At 32.2% G+C, this 13303-nt stretch overlaps 1 protein-coding gene across 4 annotated transcripts in view; it reads left to right on the forward strand.

Annotated features, from left to right (window-relative positions):
- Treh (Trehalase) overlaps positions 1–13303 on the forward strand; it is a 127209-nt gene that overhangs the window by 60801 nt on the left and 53105 nt on the right. For 3 of the 4 annotated variants that reach the window (XM_088264157.1, XM_088264156.1, XM_088264158.1), the window contains exon 2: positions 5108–5919. In XM_088264157.1, the coding sequence (XP_088120283.1) occupies positions 5675–5919 (245 nt within the window). In that variant the 5' untranslated portion in view covers positions 5108–5674. Of the gene's footprint in view, positions 1–5107; positions 5920–13303 lie in introns of those variants that run through there. The other variant, XM_088264159.1, reaches the window with a different exon arrangement.

Raw genomic sequence — 13303 nt, forward strand, 5'->3', positions numbered from 1 at the left:
GATTTTGCTAAAAGTCCGTTATTAAATATGCTTCCAATCACTCATCATCCCTGATCCCTTTTGACTGTGACTGCCAATCAACACAAAAAAAGCCACCTGAGATCTACCCAAGCTTCTTTCCCTAACCGTCAGAATATTTTGAATTTTGTTTAATTAGTTAGTGTTTTAGTATTAATCCGTCTTGTATTATTAAAGAAGCGGTTAGCTTCGAAACCGGTAGACATTATAGTTAAGTCATGATAAAACATTTATAGTGATTTTAAAACAAAGTTACATTTTAATTATAAAAATTAATAATTAATACAAAGTATTGAAATTTACTACTTTTGAATGTATACAGACGACGTAGATATTTAGTGCGGCGTAGAAAAAATAAATAGATCACATTCCTCTTGTTTCTGGACGGATTTAATTTGTTTTGGTGCAGTCATCTGATACAATTTATTAAAGATAGACTGATCACCGGATCATGTGACTCCGGAGGAGCGACTCGTACGTCATCAATCTCGTGGTAGGACGTAGGAAGTGCGTGTATTTACAGTAATACCCCGCTTAGCGCGGTAATACGTGCCAACGAAATTCCGCGCTAAACGAATCGGCAATAAGCGGGGTCTATTTTCCACATACACAGAGTTTTCACTTTAAATTGGACGTTTTAGTAACCGAATTGACGCCTTACAAATCAAATAGCATGTTCAACAAATGGAATTGGACGTTTTACAAAACGAATTCGACGTTTTATTGTATTTTATAAAAAGTTGGAGTTTTTATTATTATTCAAATTCGTTTGCGTTTTTTTTTCAAACAGAAAAATAAAAATTGTAACAGGTTTTTCACTTCAAATTGGACGTTTTACAAACCAAATTGAACGTTGTACAAACTAAATTGGACGCATTACAAATACAAATTAGACTCTTTACAAATCAAATTGGACGCATTACAAAAACCAAATTGGAAGTTTTATAAACCAAATTAGACGCATTACATAAACCAAATTGGAGGTTTTATTGTATTTAATGAAGAAGTTTTAATTTTTTTTAATATGTTCGAAGTAGTAGTACTCCTGATTTAAAGTAGTTTTGAAAATCTTGTTTGAAAACTTCAGAACGCATCGCGCGCACTGACTATGACAGCGCGCCGCGCAGGTTTGAATAAAAGATGGCAGGTATTCACACTGACGGTATACGAGCGTATACCGTATGCTCGTATGTAGCACTAATATGAACATCAGTTTTTAATTTAGTTTTTACTTGGTAAACCGCTACTTTTTTTAAAAATCACATTTGGGACGTGTTTCGATGCATTCCCCGCGCATTGCGGTGTTTGAAAATGATACGGAGCACATAGAAACATGTGACACATTAGATTTTTAAAAAAGTGTTTTTTTTTTCAAATAAAACTTAAATTTAAAATAAGTAATAAAAAAGACTGGAATTTTACCGAGGCGGTTTAAAAAAAAAAGATAAATGTCGATTTATCAACGCTAACATAGAATATTTTTAAAAATTCAAATTAAAATATTAGTATTTTAACAGCCATTTGTCGTTTTTGTACGGCAGACTGAACCCAACAAATATGTCGAAACTGCAAAAAATATCAAATTATATTTTTTTGGTACTATACATCAGACATACGTCATAAATATTTGTGATTTTACATTGTAATATTTATTTAATATTACCCTGGCCTGGTTCCTGAAGCGCAAGAGTGATCACCTTGCCTTCATGTAAGTAATGATCAACATAACACTGCGTCAATTCGATGCAGTGCCCTATGCACCATTGGGTGCGGATAAGAGTTATAAGTAAATAAGTAATACATCAGTGATTCCCTAACACAAATTGAAAAAAAAACATATTTTTTTTATTCAATTAAATTATCGCAATAATACCCATTTTTTTTAAAAGCAAACTCGTACAGTGTTATCCGTAGGGAGTCGTTCAAATACTTGAAAGTGGTCAGGTCAGGAGTCGGAATGATCGGCGGGTATGTATGAGGAGATGCATAAATGTGGAAGAGGCGAAGGTTGTTAGCAAAGACAGATTGGTGTGGCGTTCTATTATCTCTATCTACCCCTGCGGAGAAGTGGTGTGAAGTTTAGTTAGTTTAAAAAAAAATGCATTTTTAAAAAGAGTATAAAATTATAATCGCGATATTATTTTTTGACATCTCAGCATAGATGAAGAAGAATATGGAAGTCTGAACATTTACGGGGCTTACGACCGTCATAGGCCGGTTTAAGTGATCACTTTACGCACGTGTAACATTCACCAATTCTACCCATGAATAATATGAAATAATCATAATACTAATAATATGAAAATAACTCCTATAATTGATGATAATCCAGATTTGTGAACAAGTATTTGGACACACTCAAAACGTTGTTAAAATAGTGATAGTTGTTACCGAACCTACCTCTATATATACCTGAATTTTGAAAATCTCGCTAGTTTTTGTTTTCACCTGTTGATGAAAACATCTGTAGTTTTCGAAACTAGTCGTGTGTAATGAAATAAAATAATTGGTATATTGCGAGTTTTTAATTTTTTAAATAATTCAAATATTGATTTACAACGTTTTTAATGCGTGTCCAAATACTTGTTCACAAATCGTTCACTCCTTTCATGAACGTCATAAATAAAAAAAACTTGATTTTTCAGGAGATCCTTTTTAAAGTTTAAAAATATAATACAATGTATTAAAAATAAATGTCAAGCCACTTATTGAACTTTTTACTGTGCAATAGATCTTTTTAGGTAAAACCTGAAGGTTTTTTCTCCATTTGAAAAATATTTAGTATATTTAAAAAAATAATTAAACAGTACCTTTTCTTCAAAATGCAAAAACAACACTTCGTAGCGAGTAAATATTAAGTTGAAAATATGTCTCTTTTGCTGGGATATAGCACATTTTCTGGGCAATCCGAAAACATGCACAACTGAAAATTGACGACTTTTGATTTATGACGTTCTTGAAAGGAGTGAGCGAAATCTGGATTATCTCCAATTAGTTATTATTATTTTTTTTAAATAGCGATATTGCAGATCCTACACTATACGTTGGACGTGTCGACAAAAAGTAACGTGTTGGCGTGTCACCAAAACTGTCACACCTTTTAATTTTTTTAGTAGGTTATTTTTATTTTTAACATGGCTGACTGTGACCAACCTTGCAGTCTTTGTTCATTACTAACTTTTCTAGAGCACCTTTAAATTTTGTGTAATTTCAAATATCGTCAACCCAGCCGCGAACCGAGCTCCCACGATTGTCAGTGACGTGAAAATTTACAATTAACAACGTTTTGAGTGTGTCCAAATACTTGTTCACAAAATCTGGATTATCCCCAATTACAGGAGTTATTTTCATATTATTTTTTGACATCTCATCAAAGACGAAGAAGAATATGGAAGTCTGGGCATTACGGGGCTGACGACCGTCATAGGCTGGTTTAAGTGATCACACGTGTAACATTCACCAATTCTATCAATTATTGCCAACCACACTACTCAAAATCTTGGAAGTTCTATATATATGAACCAATATATCATGGTTATATTGGCCGTCTTAGGTGCGCTCAAGAGAACACTGCATTCATTCAATATAGTAACGGTGGTTTTCAGCTGAAATTCTGGTTATAACTTTTATATCTACTATTACAAATTTTGGAACTCCTACATATTATCATTAATCTCATGAGACTGTACATGTGAGTTCGCTAGAGCCATCTATGGTGGGATTGGTAAAGCTTTTATTTGGCTGGCATCCTTTTATTTGGATGTATGCAAGATTTAAAAAAAAAAAACAATATTTATAAAAATACTTTAATTTCATACTATTTCTGTGAACCTAAGCGGCTCATTATTAGAAATAGGTATTGTGGTAGAGCGGGTTCAAACCGAGAAACTCTGACTCAAGAGTCCACGACACTAACCACGGGACCACAACCCGTCACGAGATCCTAACCGGATTATTTTACACGCTGGAAAACGCCTGAAAACACGATTTTCATTTGAATTATTTTATTCACAACATTTTGAGTGTGTTTAAATACTGCTCCCAAGTGGAGAAACCCAGATTTGTGAACAAGCATTTGGACACACTCAAAATTTTGGGGAGATGACTATGAGAAGTGCGAACACCACGTGACCTAACCCAGAAAACACAATCGTTATCTAAATATACAAGCCTCTCGACGCCTAAAGAATCCTTACAAAATATCCTACTTATTTTCTGAAAATCAAGACTTTCCTTTGTGACGTCATTACTGTCGTCCTAACCGCAAAAGGGGTAACTGACGTTTTCAGGTATTTTCATAAATTCAGATATATTTGAAGCAGGTAGATTTGGCAGTTTTTTAGATGACTTGATTTAATAATTTACCTTGACTTGTACAAGGTAAATAATAAATGCACCTTAATTTATGTATTAATTTTTATAATACTTATTGATTCGGCATTAACTTTGTGGAATGACATGATTATTTTATTAAAATTAAACACTTAAATATACCACTTTATCGAGTTTTATTTTTATTTACGACTAGTTTCGAAAACGACAGATGTTTTCATATTCTGGTACAAATTAAAACCATTTAATTTAGTTACCTAAAATATAATGTCCGCCTCCGTAGTGTAATGGTCAGCACGCCGAGCTACCGTTCTGGAGGTCCCGGGTTCGATTCCCAGGGGGGGTCAAATAAATAAAAGTGATTTTTTCACTCTAATATTTATTCAATATTACCCTGGACTGGTACCTAAAGCGGACGGCTGATCACCTTTCTTTCATGTGTTATAACGATCAAGATAACACTGCCTTTATATGATGCAGTGCCCTATGCACCATTGGGGTGCGGATAAGGGTTTATAAAAAATATAATGTACCCACACACAGGCCAATCCTTTTTGGGATCTTTTTTAATATTTTTTGTACCTATATTCATACTATATTGTGAAATGCAAAAGAATTTAAAATAAAGAAGAAAAAAAATCTAGACACGGTGCAGTGCTTTATGTCCAACTTTGTGTCATATTAGGGAAAATATAGATAACCCCTCTGTGTATTATTCAGCCAATCAAATTGACGTGTGTTTATTATCTTTTTTCAGATCCGCTCTTGTGCGCGATTGTGATTGCGTTGCATAATCGGCCAGCATCCAACATGAAGTTCGAATCGTCTCTCATTCGCCTGCCGACGTAGGTCGGAGCAGTTTGGTCGTCATCCGCCAAAAAGTGTCCCGAGAAAATGATTAAATAACCGATCCGCACGCGCACCGAGCAGAGTGCATATTCGAACGCCCTTCAGTCTGCGCCGAAACGTGACAGCGCGCGAAACGAGAAAAATTCAAAGTGCGAATTCTAAATCATAGACAAAATTCAGTGCTGCCAAATTTTAAATAATTTAAGAGTGATTAGTGATTATTTGAATATGCTATTTTCAAGCTAGCATTTCGTTTTTTTAAAAAAATGTTGCGATTTACGTGTGCCTTTGCTTTAATTTATTTTTAACGATGATTTTAAATTAAACTATACAAATCTTGGGAGCATAAATGAACATTAAATAATAATAAAATAAAAATTCATAGTTAATTCCAGTGATATTTTTACTAAATCAATTGTGATATATATTTTTTAATTAGCTCAATATTTAGCCATTTTTTTCTGATAATTTTTTTATGATGGCTTTAAACTCATTTAGTGATATTTTTTATTTTAAAATATTTAAAAATGGCGATGATTCAAATTTTTCCGAGATAAACAAGAAGTTGGGATATGATAGCGCTCCGAACCGTCGGAGAACATCTTCTTTCTTCAACACCGTCACCTCGTTGGCTGTTGTAATTTCGATCATTTCGGTGGGAATTTTACTGCCCGTAGTACGAGGAGAGGATAGAAGTCATCTGCCACCAACATGCGACAGGTATTTATTATTATTATCATTATTATTTATTTAAATATTTATATTTTGTTATAGTATGACATCATCGTGCCGTCAATTTTAAATAAATATTAACAAGTGTTTTTGTCTAGAAGTTTTGATTATGAATTACATGAATTTATAATAATTTTCTACATAAAAAGTAAAGCCGCTTACGCGCAGTAATAGGTAACGTTGACGCCTAAGTAGGAATGTAATCAAAGGTGTTTCATAAGCCGTAGAAAAAAAATATAGTTAATCTGATTGGAATTTTTTTTTAAATCGTTTTCGATCGACTTTTTAAAAATTACTGTCCCCAACAATTTTAGTTGGCATTACATGGTTTTCTATGAAAAATAAATGTTTAAAAACCATAGTTTTGCAGCAAATATATTTAAAATATAAATAAAAAAATTGTTACCAGCGATAGTTGATAATACATAATTTTTAGATAACTTTAAAAAAAATCAATGTTGGTTGGTATTTTAATTTTAAAAATATTATAATTTTTACATTTTAAGGCATTATCAAACTACCTACAGTAATTTATGACAGTGACAGGCGAAACAATTGTCACGGATTTTATTTTTTTAACAAAATGTACAACTTAGTAGACCTTTAAAATCAGTGATTGATTTAATGTTGAAAATATAAATGATGGAGTTCTACAAATTAAATGCCAAATCGATAAATAATCTACTTTAATCTTAATTTCTTTTAAGTATATTTTAATTTTTCTTGCACTGCTTTTTTTACGGTGGGTGCCTTAAAACGGCTAAAAAGACCCGCGGTGTATCCGAATTTGCGTTATAAAAGACGCGTTATAACCGGGTTCTGCTGTACATATATTTTAAAGATTATTTTGAACGTAAACAAGTTTTTCTGCAAGGCACACCAGAAGCCAGTTATAAGTAATTTCATGAAGTAAAACGTTATTTAACATATTAATAAACCGAAATATGTGTAATTAATTACCCACGACATTTGCAGCATCTTCAAGTACCTGCCCACTGTTTCTCCCACGCGGTCACGTGTATTTTCGGACACACAAGACGTCCATTGTCTCCATTCTGACGTAATATCTTATTCATTTGATTCAAAACTGTCGCAAATTTTGACCGGCCAATTAAAATTCCTAGTTACGGAAAATTCCCGCGTCACGGAGCTGTCAAAATTCAAACGGCGCCTTTTTTCGTTAGAATTTTTATTAAAATTATCAGGCCGTTATGAAATAGAATGATTTCTTTTTATCTGTGGCGTGCATATTTGAACACCAAAATGAGGAGGGTATACTAAAAATGGTTCCCAAGTTCGAATTTATTAAAAAGCTTAATGTTTTTATTTTTAATTTAAAGAGAAATATTTGTGTTATTATTTACACAAATATTTCGATTTCATACTATTTCTGTGAGCCTAAGCCTCTCATTATTAGAAATAAGTATCGAATTGTGGTAGAGTGGGTTCGAACCGAGAAACTTGACTTGAGGGTCCGCGACACTAACCAAGGGACCACAACCTGACACAAATTTTATTTAATTGTTTTTATAATATAGACTATTCCAGAACGCATATTAATATATTCTTCTTTAATTTATTTTTATTTTTATTTTCTATTTTATTTTTATTTTTATTCTTTCATTCTTTGTAAATGTATAATCAGTATTATAAAGAGCATTAAATATATTAAGAAAAAGTTATCAGACCTGCGCTTCAGGTACCAACCCAGGGTAATATAAAATAAATAAAAGTGTGAAAAAATCACTTCCTGGGAATCGAACCCGTGACTTCCAGCACTGTAGCGAAATGCGCTAACTACCACACTATAGAGGCGGACTTTATAATTTTAATTTAAGTTTTACTTAGTAAATACCACTATTTAAATAAATACCACAAACACCGTATGCTAACTTTGAAAATAATGCATAATCTATCGAAACTCGTATCACAGTAGATTTTAAGAAATAGCGGTATTTACCGAGTTAAATTTAAATTAAAAATGGACAGATTTTACCACAAAGTGACTGCCGAATCCATTTATGAAATTATATAATTTTAATTTATTTAATTCAACTGGCTATATATATGACTGGATTTTATCAGATTGGCAATAGACTAACTATTTTTAAAATAATTGCTTTTGTTTACCTTGTGTTTTTATTGAAATTATAATTAAATATAATACAATAATACCCTTATTCGCACCCCAATGGTGCATAGGGCACTGCTTCATATAAACGCAGTGTTATCTTGATCGTTTACACATGAAGGAAAGGTGATCAGCCCTCCTCTTCAGGTACCAGTCCAGGGTAATATTGAATAAATATTAGAGTGAAAAATCACATATATTTATTTGACCCCCCTGGGATTCGATCCCGGGACCTCCAGAACGGTAGCCGAGCGTGCTGACCATTACACTGCGGAGGCGGACAAAATTATAATTATTTTATAATATTTAATGTACTTACTTCATTTTCTGAGTGCGAAAAAAATGTGTTTACAAGATGACTGCCATTAGTGTTGGGTGTGTCTTCGTGATTTATCTGATAGATAAATGTCTACTCGTAAATGCCGTTTCAAGATGACGTCAAGAATTGAAGCGCATTTTCGCAAATTTACAGTTGAAAAGCGGTGGAGGATTTTAATTACAGCAGAACCTCGATCTAACGAACTTGTCATATAAAGGACCTCTATTTAACGAACTTCGGATATAACGGACAAAAAATCCGGTCAGTTGATAGTAAACGCATTTTTGTAATTTTAGAGAGATGATGATTATAAATAAATCAGTAAACTTCAAAAGTACGAACAAAACTTGATTCCTTTTTAGGGCAGGATTATCGAAAGCAAGATCGTCGATAACAAGCAGTAACATCACTTCATGACGAGCTTTTAAATGTCAATTCACAGTATAATCGGGATACAACTTAGTTCATAAAACAAAAACTAAAAATTGCTTTGCAAGGAATTAACAATAAATATGGGAGTCAAACACTGCAATATAAAGTTCCGAATATTTTTAATTTGTTGCCGACGGAGGTTAGAGGTCAAAATAAAAAATGGAACAAAGGCAAAATAAAGAAACGGGTAAATGATCAAGAGTTAATTTTATGAAAATTGTAAAATGTTCATATTCTTAGTTTTTTTCTCCTTTTTTTGTGTGTATATTAGGTTAAAATCGTTAAAAACAATAAAAAAATGTTTTGTAAGGCTGAGATAAGCATTATCGATAAAATTAAGAAAGGTGTGTTGAGATGGTTTGGACATGTGGAGCGTATGAGTGAAGAAAGAACGGTTAAACAAATTTATGAGGCGAATGTAGTTGGAAAAAGAAGCAGAGGACGACCGAGGAAAACTTGGCACAATCAGGTATGTCAAATACTTGAAAGCGGCCGGGTCAGGAGTCGTAATAATCGTCGGGTATGTATGAGGAGATGCATGAATGTAGAAGAGGCAAAGAATGTTTGCAAAGACAGAGTGGTGTGGCGTTCGATTCTCACTGCCTACTCCTGCGGGGAAGCGGCGTGATGGTTAGTTAGTTAGTTAATAAAAAGAACTCCACCGACAAGACACACAAGATGGCTTGGTGCAAAAAAAAAGTTCTAAATATGTATAAATTGTGATTTAAATAAATGTATACAAATCAAATTTTAAAAAAAAGGAAGGTCTGTCAGGTAGCCTAGATGCTTCTGTATCAGATCTTGGAATGGGGTGGGACAGCTTTCAATATTAATGTAAACACGACTAGTTTCGAGAACTATTCTCATTTCACCTGTTTATGAGTACATGTTCTCATAAACAGGTGAAAATACAAACTGTTTGTATCAAAACCTTAGAGGCTCGCACACTTTACTTTCAAGGTGTGGAATCGAGATGATTAATAATAATAATAAAATCCGGAACAATTACTCATTGACATTGGAGTCAATGTACTGAACTATAGTAAAAAAATCATTGCCATTTTTTTCGTCTAAAGTAGGTACTTGGTTTTTCATCAATATTTTTGTGATGGCAATTATTATTGAAAATATGGTTGAATCGTTTCACTGCCACAATGATTTCTAATTTTAGATATATTTGAAGAAAAAAATTTATCGATGTTTTTAGTTTTTTTTATTATTTTTTAATAAAATTTCCGTATTTAAATCATCTCTAGATAATACTTTTTAATTTATTATATATTTAGTAAGCTTACGTTTCATTTAATACAAACTATTTTTTACCGTTAATTTCATTCTTTCAAACCCTTATCCGCACCCCAATGGTGCATAGGGCACTGCATCATATAAACGCAGTGTTATCTTGATCGTTAACACATGAAGGAAAGGTGATCAGCCCTCCGCTTCCGGTATCAGTCCAAGGCTATATTGAATAAATATAAGAGTGAAAAAATCACTTATATTTATTTGACCCTCCCCTCTGGGAATCGAATACGGGACCTCCAGTACGGTAGCCGAGCGTGCTGACCATTACACTACGGCGATGGACTATTGCCAGACCGCCAAAGAATTATAGTTCCAAATACTTTTTTTTTGTCTTTGAAAAATTCGTTGAAAATGTAAATACCACTATTTCTTAAAATCTATTGATTCGATGCATTCCGCATATTTACCAAGTTAAAATTAAATAAAAATTTGATAGATATTACCACAAAGTGACTACCGAATCAATTAATGAAATAACATTTTATATGTTCTGTTCAAGAAGTTTAATAAATGAATAAATATTGCAATTATTGCAAAAATTAACTGAAATTTTTGAAAACACCTTAAATCGTCGGTTACGTTCTTTGTGCTTAGTACGGCGATTACCTTGTTTTTTTTTTTCAATAAAATTATTTATTTTATTTTTTCTGCGTTCAGAATACGTAAAAAGTATTTAGTTTAGCCTCGTCAGATACGAATATTCAAGGTGATATATCAATTTACCGATTCTACTTGCAAAAAAGTGAACAAAAAAATCATATAATTTTTATTTGAAGCACTAACTTTGTGATTTTCCATTTTATAATTAAAACGTAACTTTGTTTTAACATCACTAAAAATATTATATTTTAACTTAATGATAAATGTTCCGCCGCCAATAATTTAGCAATAAAACCAACATTAATATAACTCCATCGTTTCTGTGACGGCATTCATTGACAACTTTTCAAAAGAAAATGATGAATGAAAATATTGATTATATCGGCTGTTATAAACACAAAACGAGTCTTACACAATCCTTTATATTTATTTTTATTGACATCTCATCAAAGATGAAGAAGAATTTGAAAGTCTGTCTGGACAGATTTCCATATTCTTCTTCATCTTTGATGAGATTTCAAAAAAAATAATATGAAAATAACTCCTGTAAAAGGAGATAATCCAGATTTTGTGAACAAGTATTTGGACACACTCAAAATGTTGCAATCCTTTATAGGTTGAGTATGTTAAATTAGATATTCCTCCCGTCTGACAAAGGTCCATTTTTTGGGAGACTTTTCTCTTAAGCTTGGCTAGCATTCTTCTTCATCTATGTTGAGATGTCAGAATGTTTATTTATGTAAAGTAACATTACCGTTGAAATAGCATTCTCATACGTTATTATAATCCCTTGTAGCCGAGTCGCTAACTACAGATTTATTTTTCTATAATGCCGGATTTTTTCCGTTGCCAAGTTTTCGTTTAAAGTATCGCAAAGAGAAAAAAATCTCCGGGTCATTGTCCCGATTTATTAAGTTTTTTTTAGTCTTGTTACTTAAATTTAAGATATTTTAGTCTGCTAAATTTTAACATTCCGATTTAAAAATAAACTGAAATCTGCACAAATCAAAGAAAAAATCGTTTTAAGTTATTTTTTTATTTTTTATTTATTTCTTTAATTAGCTTATATTACCTACACTAATACAAACTATTATTTACATTTAATTTACATTATTTATTTATTTATTTATTTTTCATACATTCAAATATACATTCAAATATACATATTCATTTCATATATTACGGCTCTTTAGGCATGGCCTGTGTTGAGCCGAAGACTAACATGTTAATACAATTTTTATATTATTTTTTAAATTTTTTAATAATAAATAGTTTTTTTAATTATTAGATTATAAACATAACATACAGGAGATACAAAAATAATTTACTGTTTAAAGGTTTTTCAATAAGATAATTACCCCTGGACTTTAATTAATTCACTTTCTACCTTGTCCCTTCCAATGCTAAGCAACCATCGACGGACACTGTTCTCAAAGACCATATATATATCTACATCTCCTTACAGTAAACAAAACATTTATTTTAAAATTCTTTCAGACTCTTTTCATTCTTCATACATTCAGGCATCTCATCATACATTTTTAAACCCTTATACATCAAACAATTTTATGATATCTTTTGTTGTTGCTTTTTTCGAGCGAGAAAAAGATATATTCGTAAGGCGTTTATTTCCATGCATAAAATATCGATATCAAATTTCCTCAGACCGATCAGAGATGGATTTCTTGAAATATATATATATCGCTAACTCCTTTCAACAACGTAATTTATCAAAAAAACTTGATTTTTCAGGACATCGTTTTTAAAGTTTAAAAATATAATAAAATGTAGTAAAAATAAATATCAAGCCACTTATTGAACCTTTTGCTGTGCAACAGATCTTTTTAGGTAAAACCTGAATGTTTTTTTCTCCATTTGAAATATATTTAGTACATTTAAAAAAATAATTAAACAATACATTTTCTTCAAAATGCAAACACAACACTTTCTGCCCTGTAGCGGGTAAATATTAAGTTAAAAATATACCGCTTTAGCTGGGATATAGTACATTTTCTTGGCATTCCGAAAACATGCACAACTGAAAATTGACGATTTTTGATTTATGACGTTGCTAAAAGGAGTGAGCGATATGATATTCTAAAAAAATCAAAAATACATTTTCAAAAAAAAATTGTGCGCAGAGCGAAGATGCGTCTAGCCCCCCTAGCGCGGCCGATCGCGTTCTGAATTTGAACGGTCGAGATGTCAGCCTTAATAGCTTGACTTCCGCAAAGATGCAGGCCTCGCAGTCATGTCTGTGCACTTTGGACATGGATGCAAATTGAACTATACACGATTTTCTCACTAATAAGATGACCCTCATTCGTTTTAAATGGAGATTTACTGCAGCTAAGTGCAAGGTAATTTTGTCGTATGATCTACATAAATGCATAGTGGTTCGTTTCAGAGAAGGACGACTTTTTCTCGACGAAAAACTGTTACTGTGCCTAGAAACTCTCGCGAAATACGTTCGTGTCGGAAATATAATTTTTATTTTTTTGTTGTTGCTTTTTTCGGCAACAAAATGGAGAATAGAACGCCAAACCACTCTGCCTTTGCAAACACTATTCGCCTCTTCCACATTC

This window comes from Brachycentrus maculatus, unplaced genomic scaffold, assembly GCF_059751285.1.
Source record: "Brachycentrus maculatus isolate JH-2025_06_01 unplaced genomic scaffold, ASM5975128v1 h1tg000216l, whole genome shotgun sequence".
Classification (NCBI taxonomy): Eukaryota; Metazoa; Arthropoda; class Insecta; order Trichoptera; family Brachycentridae; genus Brachycentrus; species Brachycentrus maculatus.